General features: G+C 41.9%; 1 protein-coding gene, 1 long non-coding RNA gene and 1 other non-coding gene across 5 annotated transcripts; 1 reads left to right on the forward strand and 2 right to left on the reverse strand.

The window, feature by feature from the left end:
* Positions 1-11,107: 11,107 nt before the first annotated feature.
* LOC132629538 (small nucleolar RNA R71) lies at positions 11,108-11,214 on the forward strand. Its single transcript, XR_009578309.1, has one exon. It is a non-coding gene; the product is annotated as a small nucleolar RNA R71 (small nucleolar RNA).
* Positions 11,215-14,729: 3,515 nt separating this feature from the next.
* LOC132626220 (uncharacterized) lies at positions 14,730-20,228 on the reverse strand. Of its 2 annotated transcripts, XR_009577205.1 has the most exons (4): positions 17,388-20,228; positions 16,442-16,516; positions 15,159-15,660; positions 14,730-15,037 (listed from the first exon to the last, which is right to left on the reverse strand). It is a non-coding gene; the product is annotated as an uncharacterized LOC132626220 (long non-coding RNA). The 2 variants fall into 2 exon arrangements; XR_009577204.1 differs by having other exon boundaries at positions 14,730-15,660; positions 17,388-20,222.
* Positions 20,229-21,933: 1,705 nt separating this feature from the next.
* On the reverse strand, positions 21,934-26,210 carry LOC132626219 (uncharacterized). 2 transcript variants are annotated; one of them, XM_060341011.1, is made up of 4 exons: positions 25,673-26,210; positions 24,726-24,800; positions 23,876-23,944; positions 21,934-23,326 (listed from the first exon to the last, which is right to left on the reverse strand). In XM_060341011.1, exon 4 carries the CDS (start codon positions 23,324-23,326, stop codon positions 22,139-22,141), a length of 1,188 nt encoding a protein of 395 aa, XP_060196994.1. In that variant the 5' UTR covers positions 23,876-23,944; positions 24,726-24,800; positions 25,673-26,210; the 3' UTR covers positions 21,934-22,138. The 2 variants fall into 2 exon arrangements, with proteins under 2 accessions (XP_060196994.1, XP_060196992.1); XM_060341009.1 differs by lacking the exon at positions 24,726-24,800 and having other exon boundaries at positions 25,673-26,206.
* Positions 26,211-26,786: the final 576 nt, after the last annotated feature.

The raw sequence follows: 26,786 nt of genomic DNA on the forward strand, positions 1-26,786 counted from the left end.
GTTACGACCACCATGCGACGGACCGTACCCTGTGTTACGGTCCGTCCTTCTGAAGCGTAAGTGGTGACAATTACTTGGCAACTCTCTGGAATTTTGGATGATGTTACGGTGAAGGGTTACGGACCGTAACACTAAACCGTAACACTGAAGGTTTTATTGAAACTCTCTGGAAATTTAGCTCATGTTACGGTGACATGTTACGGACCGTAACACTCCACCGTAACACTGATGGTTTCAATGAAAACTTTTTGGAAATTCAGGCCCTGTTACGGTTCAAAGGTACGGACCGTAACATGAGTTACGGACCCTGTTACGGTCCGTAACATGAGTTACGGTCCGTAACATGAGTATTTGTCCCTTTTTTTAGCATTACTTCTCATTTCCAATCCTTAGTTAATCAACCCTATAAAACACAAAAATAACATAAGAAACAATGTAAAAACACTTAAAATCAAGCAACATGTCTAGTTACAAAGGCATAAAATGTGCTAAAATTCACGGCACATCAACACCCCCAACTTAAGCTTTTGCTTGTCCTCAAGCAACTACAACAATACTCGCTACTAACACACGACATCTTAGCAAAATAAGAATGACTACGGTGGGTTTGGCATGTGTTGTTAGCACGGACTCTTCGATCCAAGAAAAATATTAGGCTCTTATCCATCTCCTGTTTGTGACACAAAATGCACATTTCAGAAAAATTTCAATTAACCATGCAACCTCAATTAATGACACAATCATAGTACGGGGGTCTCTATGCACATGAATTTCAACTTCCAGAAAGCCAGTTACTTTGAAACCTACAATCCTTATGCCCTCACATAGACCAAAGTATGTCCCAACACACATTTAGGATATAAATGGGACAGAAGACTAAAGAGACAGAAGAACACTCACACTCACAAAGAAATTTGCATACCATGCGTGCACAAACCATAGACTTGCCTTTATTTTCCATGCATTCAACTCTGAACAATTTGATCGTGATCACATTAGGACTTTTTGGGCTTGTAACGTTGGCTTAGGGACGGGTAGGATGAATATTTGGGTATCGGTGACTCACTCTCCTCGACACTTCTTTTTGACTTCATTCATCATTCTTCCTATCATTTCCAACCCTCCATCTTTAGCGCGGATTTATTTAGAACTTACATACCTATATATCTAATTTTTTTTTTTTTATATCCACGCTGAATTATGTCCCTTTATATTCGTGATCACCCCCAACAGGCCTTTGGCCTCATTTTTCGCATCTTGACTTATCACCCCCAACTTAGGCTTTTAGCCTCATTTGTCATTCTTCCGTGTCAAGGAGGGACTTGGTGCCAAATGGGATTATTCACAAAAGGGAAATAGGTTAGTTCATGGTTAATCGAAGAAAAAGTCTATAGGCTCAAAAATGGGAGACTAGGGATCATTTTCTGTACGGGCCAGGCTCATTTAAGATACTTGGGGGTTAATACAAAGAAAGCCTAAGATCACTTCACAATCAAATTCTCTTTAGAATTCACGCACGACCAACCGGGCAAGTTCTAGATTGCAAGCATCATATGCAAATAGAAGCTAAAAACTCACCACACAATGGTATAAGGATTGTTTAAATATTCCGACTTCATTTCCGTTTGAAGATTTCATATGCATAAACACCCTTTCTTTGAAATGTCATTAAAAGAACCATACATGTCAATATCAACAACTCATTTTTGATGTATATCACAAATTATTTTTCGGAGGGATATCATTGAACTTGTAAAAACCATTTATATCTATGCTAGAAACACGGACCACTACCACTTAAGTCATCATTACTTTACTTCTATATTAAACATCCTAAACATGCTAGGTTTAACATACACATAGCATTCTTCGGGAATAGAAACACATAGCAAAGACAAACCGAAGAACGTCCTAACACATACTTGCTAATAAAAATAATACCAACAAAACAAAACAATAACAATTGTCTTAAACACATGCTTATTATCACAATTTTGGGATAAAATACCCATCAAAACAAAAATACTAAAAACAATCTCCAGTATACTAAAACAGCAATCCCAACAACCAATCAGTAAATACTACACCCCCAACTTAAAAGCATGCATTGCCCTCAAAGCATCAATATAACGCATTAAAAAAAAAATGGAGGGCCTCCCTGGAGCGCACTAGGCACTCGGATCTGTCGCAGCATCATGGGGTGGAGCAGTGGGTGGGGGAGAAATACGGTGAGCCGTCTCAATGGGCTGAGCTGAGCTAGAAGTAGCTCCTGCGGTGTCGGAACTTAACCGGGACTCCTGGCGGATTCTTTTCAAAGTACGCCGCTCCTCTTCCTCATTCTGTGGGCGCAACTCAGCATATGGATCAAGACTTTGGAGAATGGGCTCGAGATCTGGCGATGCTCTGCTTCGCTTCCCTTTGTCCACAGAGGGGATATCCTCCTACAACTCTTCGTCGTGCTGTTCCTCAACCGTGTCTTCGTTGTCATCATCCCCTAGTAGGCTCTGAACCGGCTGGTATAGGCTCTGTACCAACTCTGTGTGTACTTTAGGAACCTGGTCTGTCGCCACAGCCACTTCCTGGGCCTTCAATTTCTGCACATCATCCTTGACAGACCGCAACTCACTCCGAATAGCGCCCAATTCCAATGTAGGGTGTGTCCTAGTCAGCTCAGTCATCCTGCCCTCAATACCATCTATTCGGGAGTGGATTTGTAGGTGGTCCGCAGCCATTTGTTCTTTTATCGGTCGCAGCGCTACATCAATAGCCCTTTTTGTGTATAATTTTAGCTCAGTCATGATCTGCTTGACCTGCCTATCTGTGCGATCCTCTTGCAGGACCACTGCCCCAAAATTGTCCCGGTTGAACATCATTTTTTTCGCAAGCTCGGGTGGGACTCCTGGTGTTGCCTGCGGTGGTGCTGGGCTTGCTCCAGTGGAAGAGGTAGGACCACCCGAAGTAGGTGCGGCTGGAGGTGGCATAGGCTGTGTAGCATGATCAGCCGGTGGAGCCTCAGAATCTGTGTGCTGATCCGCAGCAGCTCCCTCTTCACCCATGATAGCCAAGGGTATAACATCTGATCCCGTAGGCCCCTCCGGCACCTCAGAAACCGATGCAGAGGGCAACGAACCCTGGCTGAACACCTCATCTTTCCCTTTTGTGATGTCATAAATATGGCTGGCAATCACACTGTGATCGATATGGGGTAGGGGTTCTGGTTCTGCACGCAAGCATAGTAGCGTAAGCAGGCATGGATGAATGAGGGAAGTGGCCGGCTGGGTGGCTCTCTCTCGGAGGTCTTCGGCTATCAGTCGCCCGAAGTTGATCTTATATCGCGACATTATGGAAGCCACAAGAACAGCCCTGTCTGGAGTCAAATAATTATCTGATTGGGTAGGGCGGATTCGGAACAGAACAATTTGCCACCAAACCTTTGCCTCTGGCGTTAGGGTGTTTTTCCAAATCCGCGTGGTGGCTGTCAACTTTGGCACTATGGCCCATTCAGGATCTGTTGTTCGTGCAATAACAGAAGCTACCCATTTTCGGACGGGGATTGTATCCTTCTGTTCAATTTTGTAGGCAAACTCCCCTTCTTCCGCTGCTGTAGGCTCTATATAATCTTCCCCGAATAGTGTTTTATTTATAGCCGATGGAGAGACATCTATCTTCTTTGTCCGGAATACAACCTCATTCATTGCCGGTACTTGAGTTGCTCGCTGCCCTTTCTTCACTACTTTGAATACAGCTGCCCCATATGAAGCGTAGAATTCCCTAACAAAAACCGATATGTAGGACCCAACGGGGTTTTTCAAAAACTCCAACTTGTGGAATCGGATAGTATCACTAATGCCGGGATATCCTTCGATTCCATCGAAGATGACATTCCGTTCCTCGAAAATACTCCGCCTTGGGTCCATTCCCTCACCTTTTACCCGCTCACACCCCTTGTTATACAAATCTTCAGATCCCTCCACATTAAACCGGAGGATCTTCTCAGTCATAGCTTGCAGCCAAATGTCAAGTTTCCTTCTTTCCTGTTCGCGCTCTTTTTCGCGCTCCTCCGCAGTAGGCTGTCTAATGGGTGGTTGAGGTCGGTGTGTTGGTGTGATAGCCCACTGGGGTTCACTTTGGCTCGACGAACTCGACGAGCTCGACTCTCTTAACTCCTCAGTCAAGGAGGAACTTTCTGATTGTGGGTCTGGTTGGCTGGGTGCAACTGGTGGGGGTGGCTTGCTGGGTGCGACCGACCTCTTTTTAGGCCTGGCGTCCTTGATCAGATCGTCGTCGCGCAGCCGTGAGGTTACCTTGCTTGCAGCACGACCTTTTCCTTTTTGCGCGACCTTAGGTGAAGCCTTCTTTGATTGTCGTGGTTTACCCATACCTGTGGAAGGAAAAGTTAGATATGATGTACGAGAAGTTGTAAAAATTTTACACCTTATGAATTTAAGCCAAAGACTTTAATTAGGTCAGGTACCGTAACACAGTCGACGGACCGTCGATGGTGTTACGGGCCGTATCTTCATCCGTAACTGAAATGGTTCAATTAAGCAAAGGGACCGTAACACAGTCGACGGTCCGTATCGTAGGATACGGTTCGTAACGTCTCACCGTAACATGATCAAAATTTTCAGAAAAGTTACTGGAAATTTGAGAGGTGTTACGGTATGATGTTACGGTCCGTAACATAGGATACGGACCGTAACATCCCACCGTAACTTCAGCCAAATTTCCAGAAAGTTTTCATGGAAATTATCGGTGTTACGGTGCGATGTTACGGTCCGTAACACATAATGACGGGCAACGGATTAGCAAACAAATGACTTGGCCAAATTTTCTCGTTTTAAGCACGAGGCCAAGATTTTGGACTTACTGTCCCATGGGTATGTTGTAAAACAATATTATATCCCCTCACATGCCTCGGGTTACTCAGACTTCACCCGGTTTTATTAAAGTTTTTATTGGGGACTTTTATCGAACAGTTGGGTGGCAAACCGATTTAGTAATTTCAAAAATGAAACCTTTAACCGGATTTGCCCTCCAATTCAGTGGGAAGCAATTGCTCGTGCCCAAGAATCTTTTAAACAGCACCAATACTAATCCCAACCCTCAACCATTGTCAAATCCCCCATAACTTATCAATTGAAATTCAAACTCAACCAACACAGCCCAAAACACGAATTTCAACGCATATTATACGAAATTATTCATGAGCATCATAGAACTCGCATTGATAGCTAAAAGAAAAGAGCAAAGACATGTAATACCTGATCGTTGGCGATTGTAAGGGTGAAACTCAAACTTGCAACAGGGATTGTGATAAGAAGATAGTAAAGAGATTTTTAGAGAAATATGGGGGAGAATGGAAGATGAAGAGAGGAGGATGTGAAGAAGAGAAGAGAGGATTTATGAGGGAGAAGCAGTTGAAAAACGTTTTAAGAATCCTTTTAATTTGAAATGGGAACCGTCGGTAATGTATTTAAACATTTCCGACAATTACGTTACCTGTTACGGACCGTATCCTGAGATACGGACCGTATCTTGTGTTACGGTCCATCAAACGACCCTGTTTCACTTATTCATTAATGACCTGGCAGTCCAATCGACGGACCGTAACTCGTGTTACGGTCCGTATCACCTGGCGTAACATGTTGAAAATTTCCAGTGAAGCCCAGATTTTGTATCAACGTTAATCTTGTTGATCATGTATTGGAAATGAATTGAATGCATTGTAGTTGGATAAACGAATGAAAATCATGAAGTTGGAGTAGTTGTGATGAAACCGGGTAGGGGGCTGTTTTGGACGAATTACGACGGACCGTAACTTGTACCGTAACACTCTTCCTCACCCTTCAGTGATTTTTTTCTTTTTTTCTTTTTGCCTGTTACGCTTCATGATACGGACCGTAACATGAGTTACGGGCCGTAACATGGAGCGTCTCGCCTTGAATCATTCAGCAGTTATTTCGTCCCTTCAGTTCTCAAAATCCCATCACATTAGCACATCAACAACACAAAAGAATACAAGGACAATACAAACTTTAAACTACTTACAAAGCGGTAAATGTGGGTTGCCTCCCACACAGCGCTTGGTTTAACGTCACCGCTCGACGTGGTACCTCATTTTCGAGTTCAGGAGCCATATTTCAAACGATACCTATCCACGACCTTACCATCATCAATACACCAATGGTAATGCTTCACTCTTTGTGCATTCACCTTAAACGTCCGAGTGCCATCCTCGGATTTCACCTCAATGACGCTTCCATTTGGGGATACACTCACAATTTCAAAAGGGCCAGACTAACGGGACTTTAACTTGCCTGGAAAGAACTTCAGGCGTGAATTGTATAACAAGACCAAGTCTTTTGGCTGAAAATCCCTTTTTAGGATCTTCAAGTCATGATAGTATTTCATCTTTTCCTTGTACAGTGTTGCACTTTCATAGGCATTGTTCCTAAATTCATCCATCTCGTTGATTTGAAACAACCGCAGCTTGGTTGCTTCATGCCAATCCATATTCAGCTTTTTCAATGCCCAAAGGGCTTTATGCTCAAGCTCAATAGGCAAATGACATGCTTTCCCAAATACCAACTTATACGGTGAAGTCCCTATAGGCGTTTTGAATGCCGTGCGATATGCCCATAAAGCATCATCCAACTTTTTAGACCAGTCAGTGCGATTCACATTGACCGTCTTTGCCAAGATGCTTTTTATTTCTCTGTTTGAGACCTCAACCTGACCACTCGTCTGAGGATGATATGGAGTGGCAACCCTGTGATGCACGCCATATTTTTCAAGAAGATCAGCAAATGGTTTATTGCAGAAATGAGATCCACCATCGCTAATAATAGCTCTAGGAGTGCCAAATCTAGTAAAGATGTTCTTTTTGAGAAACGAATTGACTCTCCTACCATCATTGTTAGGCAAGGCCACCGCCTCCACCCATTTGGAGACATAATCCACTGCGACAAGAATGTATTTCAGGCCGTAGGAGCTCACGAAGGGCCCCATAAAATCAATTCCCCATACATCAAATAGCTCCACCTCAAGAACAAAGTTCATCGGAGTTTCATGCCTCCGACCTATTGTGCCCTGGCGTTGGCATTTATCACAAGAGCGTGCCAACATATTTGCATCACGATAAATGGCTGGCCAGTAGTAGCCACACTCTAGCACCTTGGCTGCTGTTCGATTTCCACTGTGATGTCCACCAACTGGAGAATCATGGCAAGCTTTCAAAATGTCCATCACCTCAGATTCCGCCACACATCTCCGGATCATATTGTCAGCACACGTTCTGAATAAGTAAGGCTCATCCCAACAATACTGTCGGCAGTCTCTCAAGAACTTCTTCTTTTGATATGTCTTCAACTCTTCAGGAACGATGCCAGTTACCAAATAATTGGCAATATCGGCATACCATGGTGCCACATCATTGGCAATGACCAAAACTCTTTCATCCGGGAAAGTGTCATCAATATCTAGCACATCACTCGGTCTCCCTGGTGCTTCCAGTCTGGAAAGATGGTCAGCTACTTGATTTTCTGACCCTTTCCGGTCTCTGACTTCAAAGTCAAATTCTTGTAGCAACAACACCCATCTTATCAACCGAGGCTTAGCATCCTTTTTCGCCATCAAATAGCGCAATGCAGCATGGTCAGTGTGAACCACTACCTTGGCACCCAACAAATAGGCCCGGAACTTTTCAAAAGCATAAACAATAGCAAGTAATTCTTGCTCCGTTACTGTATAGTTCAGCTGGGCTCCATTCAATGTTTTGCTGGCATAATAAATTGGGTGTAGGATTTTGTTTAGCCGCTGACCAAGCACAGCACCAATTGCAAGACCACTGGCATCACACATTAATTCAAAGGGAAGTGACCAATCTGGGGACACCACAATCGGTGCGAAGGTTAATTTCAGCTTCAACTCGTCAAACACCTTGATGCACTTTTCATCAAAATTGAATTTGGATTCTTTTTCTAAGAGTTTGCACATGGGATTTGCAATTTTTGAGAAGTCTTTGATAAACCTTCTATAGAATCCGGCGTGCCCCAAGAAACTCCGAACTCCTTTTACTGAAACGGGCGGAGGGAGTTGTGAAATCACATCGATTTTAGCTTGATCAACCTCAATCCCTTTTTCTGAAATCTTATGGCCAAGGACAATGCCCTCCTTGACCATAAAATGACACTTCTCCCATTTGAGCACGAGGTTGGTTTCCTCACACCGTTGCAGCACCCGATCAAGATGACCCAAACATTCATCGAATGAATCTCCCACCACAGAGAAATCATCCATGAAAACTTCAAGAAAGTTTTCAACCATATCAGAGAATATGGACATCATGCATCTTTGGAAGGTAGCTGGTGCATTGCAAAGACCAAATGGCATCCGGCTGAAAGCGAATGTCCCATAGGGACAAGTGAAAGTAGTCTTTTCTTGGTCTTCCAACGCAATGTTGATCTGGTTGTATCCTGAGTACCCATCCAAGAAACAGTAATAAGATCTTCCGGCTAGCCGATCAAGCATTTGATCAATAAAAGGCATAGGGAAATGGTCCTTGCAAGATGCGGTATTCAGCTTCCGATAGTCCATACACACTCTCCAACCGGTGACAGTCCTTGTCGGAATCAACTCATTTTTAGAGTTAGGAACAACAGTGATGCCCCCTTTCTTTGGCACACACTGAACTGGGCTTACCCGTGGACTGTTGGCTATCGGGTAGACCACCCCAGCATCTAACCACTTAATTATTTCCTTCTTCACCACCTCTTGCATCGGTGGATTTAATCTTCGCTGATGCTCAACACTCGGCGAACTTTCCTCCTCCAACTGTATTCGGTGCTCACAAATTCTGGCGGGAATCCCCCGGATGTCTGCAATAGTCCATCCCAAAGCTCTTAAATGCTTTCTCAATACTTCGATGAGTCTTTGGATTTGGCACTCATTCAGAAGTGATGACACAATAACTGGGAGGGAGGCATTCGTTTCAAGAAACACATATTTAAGATGAGCTGGAAGTTGCTTGAGATCCAACTTCGATGGCTCAATAATTGAGGGTTTTGCGGGAGGAGTTGTTCGCTTCTCTAAATCAAGAGATAGTTTCTTGGGCTCATAAGAGTAAGACCCCAGACCGATGAGTGCATTTATTGTCTCAGTATATTCCTCCATTTGTTCAGCATCAAAATTTACCAAGATGGCCGATAGTGCTTCACTCAAACATTCTTCCTCCATTTTGAATTCCACAACATCATCCACCTCATCAACAGAATTTATGACTGAAATACTTTGATAAGGACTAGGTAATTTCATACCTCTGCTTGCGTGGAAAGTCACCTCCTCATCGTTCACCCGGAACTTTATTTCGTGCTTCTCGGAATCCATAAGAGCTCTCCCCGTGGCAAGGAAAGGTCTTCCCAGAATAATAGGAATTTCTTGATCAATAGCACAATCAAGAATCACGAAATCTGCCGGCAGAAGGAATTTCCCGATTTGAACCAGTACATCATCAACTACCCCCACTGGCCTTTTTATCGATCTGTCAGCCATCTTCAATCTCATGGTAGTTGGCCTCGGCATCTCTAACCCTGATCTCATAAAAATTTCCAGGGGCATAAGATTTATGCTAGCCCCGTTATCACATAAAGCCCTAGCAAAATTTTGCTGCCCTATGGTGCATGGAATTGTGAATGCTCCAGGATCTTCCCTCTTTTGCACTGTGGTCTTGGAAAGAATGGCACTAACGCGGTGAGTGATGCCCACAGTGTCATGTTTCAATGTTTTTTTCTTCTTTGTTAAAAGGTCCTTCAAATACTTAGCAAAGCCAGGCATTTCTTGGACAGCATCCATGAACGGAAAATTCATCGTTAACTGCTTGAGTTGATCATAAAATCGCAAGCACTTCTCATCTTCTGTTTTTCTCACCAGCCTTTGAGGAAAAGGTGGTGAAGATTTGAACAATTGCCTCAAAGGGCGAAGAGCACCGGAAAGTTTTGCCTTCCCCTTTTCCTGGTTTTCCACCGGTTCCTTTGGTTTATTAAGATTCAGCTCTTCTTCAACTACAATGGGGACTTCCTCCCCTGTTTCTTCCTCGACAATATCATCCAATACACTAGGCTGCGCTTCTTTTTCAACAATTGGTTCCTGATCAATTGGCTTTTTATTGTCACCCTGAAGTATTTTTCCACTTCTGGTGCTAATGGCAAGTACATTGTCCACAGAGTTCACTCCACTACCTTTTGGATTAGGAACTGTATCACTCGGTAATTGTCCCCGTTGAGGAGTATGCACTTCTCGGGAAAGGTCTCTGAATTGCGCTTCAAGCTTCTGAATGGAAGCTGAATGCGATAGTTGGACCTGGGACATTCCCTTGATTGTGCTCTCTGTTCTGTCTTGATTCATCAGCATTTTCTGCATCATACTCTTCAGTTCTGCAGAATCATTAGACGTGTTACCAGCAGAGTTAGTAGCTGAATTATCTTTCCATGGCTGGGAATTTGATGCTTGCCCCCTAGGTGGAATGTAGGGGTTAGAGCTCTTGTTGCCATAATTATTGTTATTGTAATTCCCTTGATTAGGATTACCCTGATCAGTTCTTCCATAATTCTGTCCTTGGTAATTTTGTTGAGGCCTTTGCCATGGGTGATTACCGGAACCTTGGTAGTTTTGCCGTTGATAACCCCCTTGCGAGTTATTGACATAATTCGCATCCTCATATTGTGGCTGCCCCTCAAGATAAGTTTCGTCAGAAACTTGATACATTCCGGGAGCATGAGGTGGCATCTCATCGATAACGTTTACACATTTGGCCTCTTTCTCCATAAGCCTTTTGGATAATAAATCCACGGTGGTTTGCAGTTGAGCGAACGCATGATCTCGCTCATGATTTTCTTTGGCCACCGCGGCCACAGAGGGACTACCATATGATAGGAATTCGCTATCAGTCGAATGCCAGGCTTGATTATGGGTAGTAAGCTTGTCGAGCAACCGGGTGATGTTGACAAAGGTTTTGTCCATAAAGCATCCCCCAGCTGCAGTGTTGACAGCTATTTGATTCATTGTATCTAGCCCCTTGTAGAACTTCTCTGTGAGAATTGCATCTGGAAATCCATGATTCGGAGATTGAGCTAGATAATATTTGAACCTCTCCCATGCAGCATATAGTTGTTCCCCTGGAAGTTGTTTAAACCCAAAAATCTTATCCCGAAGCTCAGCCTTTTTGCTGGGTGGGAACCATTTTTTTAGAAAGATATTGGCCAGCTCATTCCAGGTATGAATAGTATTGCTCGGGAGCTTTTCATACCATTCCCTAGCTTGGCCAGCTAATGAATATTTGAAAACCCGCAGTCGCAGTGCATCAGCAGGAACAACACCTTGAGATTGTTGGGAACATACATGCACGAAATTCTTTAGGTGTCGAAGTGGACAGTCCTCCGAAGAATTTCGGAAATAGCCTTCAAGTTTCAATAGCTGATAGATAGAACTATCAATTTTGAAATTAGCATTTCCTGTTCTCGGGGGAACTACAGCAGAAGCATAATCAGCTTCGTCGATGAATTCTGCAAATACATTCTCATCCTCCTCTTCTTCTGGTGCAGGATGGTTCACTTGGATCCCCCCTTGGTTCCCTTGATTGCGATGGGGTCTTCCAGCCATGTTCACCTGGTTCACTAAAACAGCAAACGAGGTGTGATGGAATAGAAAAAGTTTTAAAGAATAGTACACAACAATTAGTAATTTCTGAACGGTACTCCCCGGCAACGGCGCCAAAATTTGATAACGTCCAAATCCACCCTATTAATTAGAATGGGCACGGTCGTATGCAAATATATTTACCCAACTATGAGTCGGGGTCGAATCCCACAGAGAACAATATGTAGGCGATTAGGAAAAGTAGGAATTTTCACCAATGATAGCTAAAGCCAAACGATGGATAATATTTTGGATTTTGGAGAAAATTATAACTAATGCAAAAATGTAAACTAACCTAGAAAGCAAGTAAAATGATCAATGGCCACAAGCATGGATACAAGGGAAATTACTCTCTAGTAACGATCCAATGTATTTCATGATTTACAAATAATGATGAGTTTATATTACTTAGCCTCGGATAATGACTCTAAATTAGCTTCTTCCGAAGACTAACTAGACTACCTAATTGAATATCCCTAAAGCAATTAGGAGCATTAAGAACACCCGAATATGGATACAAATGGTGTCGCCTATCCCTAGGTCGATTTCCATTAGATGAGGGTTAACGCCCCAAATTCTTGTTAATTAATCTTTCCCAATCCCGAGTTTGCCTCTTCCAAGTTTAAACCGAAATAAATGGGCAAGTCTTAGGGTTAGCTACTCCCTTAAGAATCATTCAAAATGAGATTAATTAAAGAAACAATAACTCACTTCATTAGGAATAAAATCATTCAACATATAAGCAAAACAAGAGATTCAATCCAAACTTAAACAATATATACTTCCATAAACAAGGTTCAAGTATTGAAATGAAATATTACACACATAAATATTCAATACAAACCAAGAGTAGAAGAAAGGATTAAGAATATCTCATTAAAGTGCTTCCAATCTTCTCCTCCAATGTGTTGGTGTGAAACCCTAGCCTCCAAGGACTTGTGTTGAGCCAAAGATGATATGTTTTCTGCCCTAAGCCTCTCTTTTATGCCCCATTTTTCAGATTTGCAATTCTGCCCGTTTTTTGCAGATCTGGCCCGTTTTTGCAAAACTGTCCAGTTTGGACAGTTTTGCAAAACTGTCCCATTTGGCCTCTTTTTGACTTAATTTTCACTTGGTTTCTTCTAATCACTTCTAAATCACATAAGACCTGTAAAATAGATGTAAATGATATTAAATACACTATTTTCTCAAGCAAATATAGCAAAAATATAAGATTAAAGAAGAGATAAGTTGGTAAAATACCAATTTATCAGTACCCACTGTTGGTACTTGTGATTCGGATATATTGTTGGCATACCCATTGTTGGTACTTGTGATATTGAGCATGACTATTGATGATGATACATGCATTGCACGCACTCTTATTCCTCATGATATACTGTTCAGATACTGATGATACTTGATGAAACACTTTGATGAGCTGGGCTCGATTTTACTTGAGTGACGTGAGAGTCCGTTATTTGATGTTCGTCCCGGAATCATAGATTGAGCGAGTGCATGGACTCCGCGGGTCCCCAGGGTGGTACCGGTGAGAACCCCCCGTGGTCAAAGATTCGGGGTCCCGTCTGTCTGCTGGGCAAAGATCCGGGACGGGTGGCACTTAGACTTCGCGAGTCACCTTGGGTTGTGCTACCGAGATATCGATATTTTCGTCCGGAGTACATGTGTACACAACATTTACATTGCATTGCACCCATGCATTATTGCATTGCATTGCATCACAGTTGTTTTGGAGATAATTGATGTTGTACTTGTGATGTTGGATTCGGACTTGATATCTTGAGATTTGGCACATTTGGGATTAGATGCTCTACTTAGGCATTGACACATACTTGGCTTCTACTGTGTTTGATTTATACTTGTTGGTTTAATTGCCTATTTTGCTTTATTATCTGAATAGTGTTAGCCATGCTGGGTCGGCCGATGATGCCTACCAGTACCGTTGTTTTGTACTGACCTGCACTTGCTGCATTTCTTTATGAATCCAGAGTATCAGGTTGGGCCTACTTCTATTCCCCGTGGCTGATTGTCGTCTTCAGCATTAGCATCGAGTTTTCTGGGTGAGCATGGCCGTTCGCTGCCTTGAAGACTTCTCTATTTTATTATATCCTACTTCTATTCAGAGACAGAGATTTTGATGTATTTTTTACTCCAGACTTGTATTATTCCTTCCAGATGCTCTTGTATGACTTAGAGTAGACCCTGGGGGTACTATTATTGTTCCGCACACACACACACACACACACACACACACATATATATATATATATAGTGAGACTTACGTATCTATTCTTTTCCGCTTGATTGATTATGTAATTGTGACTTTATTTATTGTTGGGTTGAGGGTTTGCTTACCAAGGTGGGAAGGCATGTGCCCACACGGCTTAGGCAAAATAGGTCATGACAGTTCATCACTATAAAATATGACAATATGTTCTATTGCAGCTTGCAGTTCTTCCAACTATTTTACCTAAGGCTATTAATTACTCCCCCAAGAGAAGACATCAGAGATAAACCCACTTCAGTTTCTTCTTGCATATTATCAGGTATGAAAGCAAATGTAAGCATTTACAGCAAATGTTGTACTTTCTCATTAGAGGATAATGGTGATAAGTACGACATTAATTATATCAAAAACTGTCACTTGGTTTGTTGACAATTATTAACATCTAGCAATGTAAGATTAGGAAGATTTCGCAATTTTACAATAGGTTGCGGATGCATATCCCCTTCTTTAAATGTTATCTATCAATATGTTGTGAGAATGTTGAGCCCCTTTTTAGAACCAGTAGATTTTCTTATTCTCCAATAAAATTAGTTAGAAAAAATTTCTCATGCCCTTTCTCATAATGTCTGCCCCTTATGTTGATGCAGTGTCACGACCCAAACCGGAGGGCCATGACAAGCACCCGGGCCCTACCTGCCGAGCACCACTAATCATGCTTTCATACCATAATTATAACCAAGAGTGGACCTCGAGGGTCATAAGATGGAAATCTGCTAAATCATGAGGGGAAAATGCTGAAAAGGGGATGAGCCCGAAAAGACATCCGATATGACTATGCTGGACAAAAATTGTGCAAGCTGACTAGGCCACCATGAAATACATTACAATAAAAATATAGGCTGCGGGGCCATACATCGTCTAACTATACCATGACCGTTTATAAGTCTCTACTGGAGTATATGACATAATAAGGTCGGGATAGGGTCCCGCCATACCCGTATGTACACAAAAGTATAACGTACCAAAACACAACAACAACTCCGGAACAAGAGGAGTGCTCCAATATCAGTTGAATATCAGCCTGCAGGGGCGGATCGTCAATCTGTCTACCTGAACCTGCGGGCATAAAACGTAGCGCCCCAGAAAAGGGACATCAGTAAAGGAAACGTATTGAGTATGTAAGGCATGAAAGTAACATAAAGAGACATAAAAGTACATAGGATAAAATGAAAACAACCTGTATGTCTGAACTGCCTCTGTAGGCCAATGATCTGCATAAATACTGTCTGTGCATGCATGCATAGGGGTCATACATACATACATATATGTATAGATATATATCTGATCAGGTGGTAGTGCGTATATGTCACGACCCAATTCGCGAGTCGTGGTGGCACCTACACTATCCCTCCGAGTAGGCGAACCACATTACTAATAACAAGTTAAATAAGCAGAAAAATTAAATAAGAATAAGTTATCAAGTCTTAAATGCTTATCATAATTAGAAATGTCACGACAACCCCAAAATCTGGTCAAAGGGTACAAGACCGCTAACATAGTACGGAATAGAAGTCTGAAAATACCCGAAGGCTACATATTGTCTGTAGAATACAAGAACCGAAATAAATAGAGGAGGTTCTTCAGGGGCCACGGATGACCAAGTAGCTCACCCTGAATGACTGAAGATGTCACCCTCGCGTATCAGCCACGGGGTGTAGAACTAGAACCTGGATCGTACTCTGCACTCAACAAAAGTGCAGCAAGAGTAGTATCAGTACAACACTTGTACCGGTAAGCATCATAGGCCGACAATGATTAGATAACGCATGAAGAAGTTGAAACCAACAAGTAGCATATAGAACAAACAGGTATGGTCACGTATCATATACAAATAAAGTATAAAGGAATCATGAAATCAACCAAGACAGATATAATTCACCAAATGATCAGTCAAATATATGAGTGGATGAATGCAATGCAATGCAATACAATAATCACCTCTCTCACTCCACTCTCGTACACACATGCTAAGGGCAGTGCCTCAAAGCCATGACCCATGGGGGACCCGCGAAGTCCATGTACCACTCGTGCTCTCCGGCAGAAACCTCGGAGGCTTTTAATCACTCTCAATCTCCGGCAAAGACCTCGGAGTCTCTCAATCAGTCACCTCACCAATCATCACAACAATAATATGGAAATCATGCCATGCATGATATCAGTCTCAACAATATCACCAATATAAATCAACAAGTACAAGTCATATTATTGTCCACTGTTCAATTATCAATATTACCATTCTTTTTCATGCGATGAGTGAACTAGTATGTGACGGAGATACAAACAAGTGATTATCACAGAAATAACACATTTGGCGACAAGCACACATAACAGCTGACAAACCAACCTAATTAGAATTCACCTCCACTTCATGCCCGAAGGCCTATCATGCTATCCCCGTCACTTTCTACAACTACATGCGATTCTCTAATCAGAGTCTAACTAAAGTAGACCGTAACCTACCTCAATGTCGAACGAGTGCCACGAACAATCAAACTAATGCCTTCCCTTTGCGTAGAGCCTCTGAACGATTAAAATCTATAAGATATGCGATCTACGTTAGAATACGAATCTACGAGCACCCATATTGCTATATTTACATTCGAAACCCAGAAACGCACCCCAAAAAGTGGCATTGGGCCCACAAGGGAAAGATTGTAATTTTATTGAAAACTGGCATACAATAGCCCAAACTTATGATTCTCAACAATCATCGAAATCCGATCACGAATCGACGTTCAATTCCACATTTTACTTGAAAACTCGTTTCCATGGAAAACCCACCAATTTCTATATACCATTATTTTGTTGAATTTTTTTGAAATATCAAGAATATGAAATATAATGGACAATAATAAATAAAATAAAAAATCTGATCCAAACACACAATATAGATGAAAGCATTCACAGATTAAGACAAAAACATAATTTAATATATTTGAACAAGGGCTTCCATTATGTACATAGTACCAAAACTTTTGCATACTTAATGAAGAAAAAGATTGTTAAATAGACCTCAAGCAATTGCCAAAAACATCTTCGTCAACTGAGGAAAAGCTCAACAAGCAGTAGCTCAACATTATAAAGTCATTAAAATCGTCTAGTCATTAAAATAGTGACTCTAGACCATGATGCATTCATGAGACAGATCAAAGGAAACATGCACCAAAAAAAAAAAAAATCTTACGTACATATATATCATCCAAGAAATCCAACATCAATACTTAGTTATATTTCACATGATATTAAACAATTTAAATATATAATATGAACTAAACTCAAGTAAAAGAAATGGATCCATAATCATTACTAATACCATCTCTGACATGAACACTATAATCTTAATCACTAAACACATAGAGGATTAATTATATTACACCAAGAATCAATAATTGGAAGAAATCCTTACTTGCACAGTTGAGTTCCTAGAATTCTTTTTGGAATGTTTTTGCTCTTCCTCTTGATATTTCTGGTGTTGTTCAAGTTAAAGTAATTTGTGTCCACTTCCAATAATGAATCGAATGGAGCAAGATCCGTAATAAGATCTTGGACATAGGTGGTGTCTTGATAATTTAGAAAAGAAGAAGAATTGGTGTTTGTTGGCAGATAAAGGAGCTGGTGGTTATCATTATCATTGACTTGTTGAAAAGGAAACATTGAGTGGAAATTATCCCTCTGTACTTCCACTAATTAATATGTTTTCAACTTAATAATAAGTACATGCACTAACTAACTGTGACTTTCCTTTAGCTTCATCATTAATACCTACCTACCTAACAAATTTATTACTCCCTCCGTAAGTCCAAATAGTAGATTGGCCCACTTCTTTTACCTTTTATTTAATAACCAACCAATGCATTTTAGTCCACCAATCCATTAGCATATTAGCCAAATAAAATAAAGTAAAATAAATACTCTCTCCTCATGCCCTATATATGTGTGTGTAAATAATATTCCCCTTAATTTCTACAATTTACTTATCCACTTAACCACCTGTAGAAATATAGTCCTTCCGCCAAATATTTTAATTTCCAACTTAGATCTTATATGTGTGAAACTCATATTCCTATAAATAAACTATTCACACATATTAAATAAAAAGATATTTAAAAAACTATCCGCCAATTAAATCACCATGCCACCAAATTCCCGCAAATTAAGAATACCCTTTAAACTAAGAAAAGGGTATTTTAGCGAAAACTAGTTCACAGGTTCTAAACGACCAAACGGGTTGTTACATCAGATACCAATCAAACAATCGCTCGTCCTCGAGCGACAAGGGTAAAGGGAGAGAAAAGGAGGTACCTGAACTGTCGAACAACTGAGGATATCTACTCTGCATATCCGCCTCGGTCTCCCAAGTAGATTCCTCCACCGGACGGTGCTTCCACTGCACCTTGACTGAAGCAATATCTTTGGACCTTAACCTTCTCACTTGTCAATCTAGGATTTCTACCGGCTCTTCCTCAAAGGATAGATTCTTATCTAGTAGTACCGAATCCTATTGAATGATATAAGACCTGACTGAATGGTACTTCTTCAACATAGAAACATGGAATACCGGATGAACACCTGCCAAACCTGGTGGCAACGCCAACTCATAAGCCGCATCGCCAACACGACGAAGAATCTTAAAAGGGCCAATAAACCTCGGGCTCAACTTGCCTTTCTTCCCAAATCGCATCACACCCTTCATGGGTGAAACCTTCAATAGGACCTGCTCACCAACCATGAACTCCATATCACGAACCTTCCGGTCAGCATACTCCTTCTGCCTACTCTGAGCTGCCAGAAGCTTTTCCTGAATAAGCTTCACCTTATCCAAAAACTCCCTCAGCAAATCTGTACCCCAAGGTCGAACCTCAAAAGCATCAAACCACCCAATAGGAGAACGACACCTCCTACCATATAAAGCCTCGAATGGCGCCATATCAATACTGGAATGCTAGCTATTATTGTACGCGAACTCTGCCAAGGGTAAGAATTTGTCCCAATGACCACCAAAATCAATAACACACGCCCTCAACATATCCTCAAGCACCTGAATAGTCCTCTCGGACTGACCATCTGTCTGCGGGTGGAACGCGGTGCTAAGATCTAACTGAGTTCCCAATTCTTTTTGCAAAGTCCTCCAGAAATGGGAAGTAAACTGAGTGCCTCTGTCAGAAATGATGGAAATAGGAACCCCGTGCAATCGCACTATCTCCCGAATGTAGATCCTGGCCAACTTCTCCGCGTTATAAGAAGCCTGAACCGGAATGAAGTGCGCGGACTTAGTCAACCTATCCACGATAACCCAAATCGAATCAAACTTACCCAGAGTCTTCGGAAGACCAACCACGAAATCCATGGCGATCCCTTCCCATTTCCATTAGGGAATGGGCATTCTCTGAAGCACACCACCTGTTCTCTGGTGCTCATACTTAACTTGCTGGCAATTCGAACACTGTGCAACAAACTCCACAATGTCTTTCTTCATTCTACCCCACCAATAGTGTTGCCTCAAGTCACGATACATCTTTGTTGCTCCTGGATGAATGAAGTATCTGGAACTATAAGCCTCCTTCAAGATTAACGGAATCAACTCACCAACTCTAAGAACGCAAATACGCCCCTTAATTCTCAAAATACCCCCATCATCAAGAATAGCTTCTTTGGCTTCTCCACCTAGCACTTTATCCCGAATTTTGCACAATTTCATATCCTCAAACTGCTGGGCCCTAACCTGCTCTAAACGAGACGACCTCGCCTCCACACAAGCTAAAACCTTACCAGGTTCTGAAATATCGAGCCTCACCATACTATTAGCCAAACTCTGCACCTCCATGGCTATAGGACGCTCTTACACAAGCAAACGCGCCAAGCTACCCATACTCACTGCCTTTCGGCTCAGCGCATCAGCTACCACATTTGCTTTTCCCGGATGATAAAGAATGGTGATATCATAGTCCTTAAGCAACTCCATCCATCTACACTGCCTCGAATTTAGGTCCCGCTGATTAAACACATGCTGAAGACTACAGTGATCCGTGAACACCTCACAATGGACGCCATACAAGTAATGTCTCCAAATCTTCAAAGCGAAGACTACTGCAGCCAACTCAAAGTCATGAGTGGGGTAGTTTTTCTCGTGGACCTTCAACTGTCTCGAAGCATATGCGATCACCCTACCCTCTTGTATCAGCACACAACCCAAGCCAATCCGAGAAGCATCACAATAAACAGTAAAGTCCTTTCCCTCCACAAGTAAAGCCAAAATCGGGGCTGAAGTCAATAAAGCCTAGAGCTTTTGAAAGCTCTCTTCACACTCATCGGACCACTGGAAAGGCACATTCTTTTGAGTCAACCTAGTAAAATGGGAAGCAATAGATGAAAACCCCTTCACAAATCGACGATAATAACTCGCAAGGCCCACGAAACTCCGAATCTCCGTCACCGAAGTAGGCCTGGCCCAATCTCTAACCTCCTTGATCTTCTTGGGATCAACCATAATTCCATCCTTGGACACAACATGTCCCAAAAATGCCACGGAACTGAGCCAGAACTCACACTTGGAAAATTTGGCATACAATTTCTTCTCCTTCAATAGGCCAAGCACGATCCTCAGATGCCTCTCATGATCTTTCTTACTCCGAGAGTACACTAAGATGTCATCAATAAACACGATCACGAATGAATCTAAGTAAGGATTGAATATCCCATTCATCAAATCCATGAATGTTGCGGGGGCATTAGTAAGCCCGAAAGACATCACCAAGAACTCATAATGACCATATCGGGTCCTAAAAGCAGTCTTCGGAATATCCTCCGCTCGAATCTTCAATTGATGATAGCCTGACCTTAAATCAATCTTAGAAAAGATCGACGCACCCTGAAGCTGGTCAAATAAGTCATCAATGCGGGGTATTGGATACTTATTTCTGATGGTAACTTTGTTTAATTGCCGATAATCGATACACATCCGCATGGTACCATCTTTCTTCTTCACGAACAGAACGGGAGCACCCCAAGGGGAAATACTGGATCTAATAAATCATTTGCTCAACAAGTCTTGCAACTGTTCCTTCAACTCTCTTAACTCTGCCGGAGCCATCCGATAGGGTGGAATAGAAATAGGTCGAGTGCCTGGCTCCAAGTCAATGCAAAAGTCAATATCTCGATCACACGGCATACCAGGCAAATCTGTAGGGAAAACCTCTGAGAACTCACGAACAACTGGCACTAACTCTAGGGAAGAAGTATCCACACTAGTATCGAGCATATGAGCCAAATATGCTAAACATCCCTTATCCACTAACTTCTTTGCCCGAAAAAATGATATGATCTTCTTAGGTGCTGGACTAGGAGTACCTTTCCACTCTAACCGCGGAATACCTGGCATGGCCAACGTGACTGTCTTGGCGTGACAGTCTAAAATATCATGATAGGGAGATAACCAGTCCATGCCCAAAATAATATCAAAGTCCACCATATTCAAAATAACCAAGTCTACCCAAGTATCATACCCTATAAATGTGACCACACAAGACCTATAGACCCGATCTACTATCACAGAATCTCCGACAGGAGTAGAGACGCGAATAGGTACATCAAGCATATCACAAAGCATATCCAGAACCGTAGAGAAATAAGTGGACACATAAGAGAAAGTAGAACCCGGATCAAATAAAATAGAAGCTGGTCGGTGACAAACTGAAATAGTACCTGTGATAACCGCATCACAGGCCTCGGCCTCTGGTCTACCCGGAAATGCATAGAAATGAGTACGTCCACCCTCGGACTGTGTGCCTCCACGACTACCATTGCCTACCTGAGATCCTCCTCTCACTGACTGAGTGCTGCCCCTACTCGACTGATGACCACCTCTGTTAGGTTGATGGCCACCCCTGCCAGACTGCGAACCCCCTCTACCAGAATATCCTCCTCCTCTAGCTGGCGGTGCTGGAGGCCTAGATATCTAAACTCTAGAACCTTGCCTGGATCTAGGACACTCTCTCGCGAAATGCCCTGTCTCACCACACTCAAAACATGCTCCTCTGGCCGTAGGCTGCTGAACTGTCGTAGAAAAACCAGAATACCCTCCGCGGTCTGAAGGTCGAGAGTAAGAACCTCGGGAAGTCTGCTCAGAATTATGCCCGCTATAACCTGAAGAACCACCTGCTAAAGCCTGTAGTGATGACTGGATGGGGCGGCTGAGGGATGATGACGAACCCTGTCATGGCGTCCCCCACCTCTAATAGGACCTCTGAAACTATCAAATCCACGAGCTTTCTTGTCGCCACCCCCACTATGTGCCCGACCCATCTCTGACACAACCCTCCTGGCATGCTCTACTACTGACTGAAATAAGGCCCCAGAGGCCTCTAACTGTAAGGTCACCAGCCGAAGCGGAAGGTCCAAACCCTTCACAAATCTCCTCACTCTCTCAGCCTCTGTGGGAAGTAATGCTGTCGCATAACGGGACAAAGCGAGAAATCTGGTCTCATACTCCGCAACCGACCTTCCCCGTTGCTCCAATGTTGAAAACTCATCCTTCCTATTGTCTCTCAGAGTACGAGGGACATACTTCTCCAGAAACACCTGGTAGAACTGGGTCCAGGTCAAAGGTTGCAAGCCAACTGGTCGACACTCCATGTACGATCTCCACCACTGCTTGGCATCCCCAACTAACTGGAAAGAAACATAATCGACCCCGTGAGACTCCACTACACCCAACTTATGAAGCATCTCATGGCAGCTAACGATAAACTCATACGCATCCTCCCTGGGAGTGCCATAGAACCAAGGAGGAGACATTTTGGTAAATCCCTCGAACAATTTTCGCTCCTCGCTGGTCAACACTGGCCCATCCATAGGCCTTGGAGCAAAATCAGGCGCTGGAGCGGCATCAATATGGGGAGCCACTGCTGCAGCCGGCAATACCCTCGATGTCCGAAATCCTGGAGCAACCGTAGCATCGGGAGTATGACCTCCCACTTTAGGCTGCGAGCCATCTGGAGCAACTGGAATCATGCCCACCTGAGCCAAACTGTCAAAGTACCCCAACACTCGAAGCACAGACTCCTGAAAATCAAGAGTAGCTGCGACCCCAAGTTGTGCCTCAGCAACCCTAATCTCCTCTCCCGGAATGTCGTTAAGCTCCCGAGTTAAATCTCTGTCAGGGTCCTGAGCAGGTGCTGGTGCTTGGTTCCTATTTGGATTAGCTGCACGGCCTCTGCCCCTGCCTCGTCCTCTACCTCGCCCACGGACAGCTGCTCGGGCAACGGGTATGGATGCAGGTGCGGGTGTAGGTGCAGGTGCAGGTACAGACTCCTGGCCTCCAGTAGCGGTTGATCGCGTCCTCACCATCTGTGAGCGAACATAGAAATAAGGTTAAGATACCAATCTGAACAATCTCGCACGAAAAGAATGAACCAGATACCAATCGGATTGAACTAGCACGAAACGAGAAAAAGAAATGGAGTGTTTCCTAAATGTCCTATAGCCTCTCGAGGATGGGTACGGACGTCTACGTACCAATCCGCAAGACTCTACTAGACATTGCTCTTGTACTTATTAGACCAATTAACCTAGAAGCTCTGATACCAACTTTGTCACGACCCAATTCGCGAGTCGTGGTGGCACCTACACTATCCCTCCGAGTAGGCGAACCACATTACTAATAACAAGTTAAATAAGCAGAAAAATTAAATAAGAATAAGTTATCAAGTCTTAAATGCTTATCATAATTAGAAATGTCACGACAACCCCAAAATCTGGTCAAAGGGTACAAGAGCGCTAACATAGTACGGAATAGAAGTCTGAAAATACCCGAAGGCTACATATTGTCTGTAGAATACAAGAACCGAAATAAATAGAGGAGGTCCTTCAGGGGCCACGGATGACCAAGTAGCTCACCCTGAATGACTGAAGATGTCACCCTCGCGTATCAGCCACGGGGTGTAGAACTGGAACCTGGATCGTACTCTGCACTCAACAAAAGTGCAACAAGAGTAGTATCAGTACAACACTTGTACCGGTAAGCATCATAGGCCGACAATGATTAGATAACGCATGAAGAAGTTGAAACCAACAAGTAGCATATAGAGCAAACAGGTATGGTCACGTATCATATACAAATAAAGTATAAAGGAATCATGAAATCAACCAAGACAGATATAATTCACCAAATGATCAGTCAAATATATAAGTGGATGAATGCAATGCAATGCAATACAATAATCACCTCTCTCACTCCACTCTCGTACACACATGCTAAGGGCAGTGCCTCAAAGCCATGACCCATGGGGGACCCGCGAAGTCCATGTACGACTCGTGCTCTCCGGCAGAAACCTCGGAGGCTTTTAATCACTCTCAATCTCCGGCAAAGACCTCGGAGTCTCTCAATCAGTCACCTCACCAATCATCACAACAATAATATGGAAAGCATGCCATGCATGATATCAGTCTCAACAATATCACCAATATAAATCAACAAGTACAAGTCATATTACTGTCCACTGTTCAATTATCAATATTACCATTCTTTTTCATGCGATGAGTGAACTAGTATGTGACTGAGATACAAACAAGTGATTATCACAGAAATAACACATTTGGCGACAAGCACACATAACAGCTGACAAACCAACCTAATTAGAATTCACCTCCACTTCATGCCCGAAGGCCTATCATGCTATCCCCGTCACTTTCTACAACTACATGCGATTCTCTAATCAGAGTCTAACTAAAGTAGACCGTAACCTACCTCAATGCCGAACGAGTGCCACGAACAATCAAACTAATGTCTTCCCTTTGCGTAGAGCCTCTGAACGATTAAAATCTATAAGATATGCGATCTACGTTAGAATACGAATCTACGAGCACCCATATTGCTATATTTACATTCGAAACCCAGAAACGCACCCCAAAAAGTGGCATTGGGCCCACAAGGGAAAGATTGTAATTTTATTGAAAACTGGCATACAATAGCCCAAACTTATGATTCTCAACAATCATCGAAATCCGATCACGAATCGACGTTCAATTCCACATTTTACTTGAAAACTCGGTTCCATGGAAAACCCACCAATTTCTATATACCATTATTTTATTGAATTTTTTTGAAATATCAAGAATATGAAATATAATGGACAATAATAAATAAAATAAAAAATCTGATCCAAACACACAATATAGATGAAAGCATTCACAGATTAAGACAAAAACATAATTTAATATATTTGAACAAGGGCTTCCATTATGTACATAGTACCAAAACTTTTGCATACTTAATGAAGAAAAAGATTGTTAAATAGACCTCAAGCAATTGCCAAAAACATCTTCGTCAACTGAGGAAAAGCTCAACAAGCAGTAGCTCAACATTATAAAGTCATTAAAATCGTCCAGTCATTAAAATAGTGACTCTAGACCATGATGCATTCATGAGACAGATCAAAGGAAACATGCACCAAAAAAAAAAAAAAATCTTACGTACATATATATCATCCAAGAAATCCAACATCAATACTTAGTTATATTTCACATGATATTAAACAATTTAAATATATAATATGAACTAAACTCAAGTAAAAGAAATGGATCCATAATCATTACTAATACCATCTCTGACATGAACACTATAATCTTAATCACTAAACACATAGAGGATTAATTATATTACACCAAGAATCAATAATTGGAAGAAATCCTTACTTGCACAGTTGAGTTCCTAGAATTCTTTTTGGAATGTTTTTGCTCTTCCTCTTGATATTTCTGGTGTTGTTCAAGTTAAAGTAATTTGTGTCCACTTCCAATAATGAATCGAATGGAGCAAGATCCGTAATAAGATCTTGGACATGGGTGGTGTCTTGATAATTTAGAAAAGAAGAAGAATTGGTGTTTGTTGGCAGATAAAGGAGCTGGTGGTTATCATTATCATTGACTTGTTGAAAAGGAAACATTGAGTGGAAATTATCCCTCTGTACTTCCACTAATTAATATGTTTACAACTTAATAATAAGTACATGCACTAACTAACTGTGACTTTCCTTTATCTTCATCATTAATACCTACCTACCTAACAAATTTATTACTCCCTCCGTAAGTCCAAATAGTAGATTGGCCCACTTCTTTTACCTTTTATTTAATAACCAACCAATGCATTTTAGTCCACCAATCCATTAGCATATTAGCCAAATAAAATAAAGTAAAATAAATACTCTCTCCTCATGCCCTATATATGTGTGTGTAAATAATATTCCCCTTATTTTCTACAATTTACTTATCCACTTAACCACCTGTAGAAACATAGTCCTTCCGCCAAATATTTTAATTTCCAACTTAGATCTTATATGTGTGAAACTCATATTCCTATAAATAAACTATTCACACATATTAAATAAAAAGATATTTAAAAAAATATCCGCCAATTAAATCACCATGCCACCAAATTCCCGCAAATTAAGAATACCCTTTAAACTAAGAAAAGGGTATTTTAGCGAAAACTAGTTCACAGGTTCTAAACGACCAAACGGGTCGTTACAGTATATAACACCGTCTCCTTCCCCATACCCCAAATATATATAATACCTGGCAAGCCTCTGTAAGCATCCTATCGTATCATATCGGCCTCTGGAATCATTATCATCGTGTGACTAGCTGATCAAGTGGTAGTGCGTATATAACGCTGTCTCCTTCCCCATACCCCATATATATATAATACATAATATTCACATATATAACGCCTGAGGGGTCATAGGTTTGTACATATATATATATATATATATATATATATATATATATATATATATATATATATATATAATGC

Source organism: Lycium barbarum, chromosome 2, assembly GCF_019175385.1.
Source record: "Lycium barbarum isolate Lr01 chromosome 2, ASM1917538v2, whole genome shotgun sequence".
Taxonomy (NCBI): domain Eukaryota; kingdom Viridiplantae; phylum Streptophyta; class Magnoliopsida; order Solanales; family Solanaceae; genus Lycium; species Lycium barbarum.

Excerpts from the sequence above, each read along its gene's own strand:
- LOC132626219 (XM_060341011.1), bottom strand. The coding sequence starts at position 23,326 with ATGGTGAGGACGCGATCAACCGCTACTGGAGGCCAGGAGTCTGTACCT.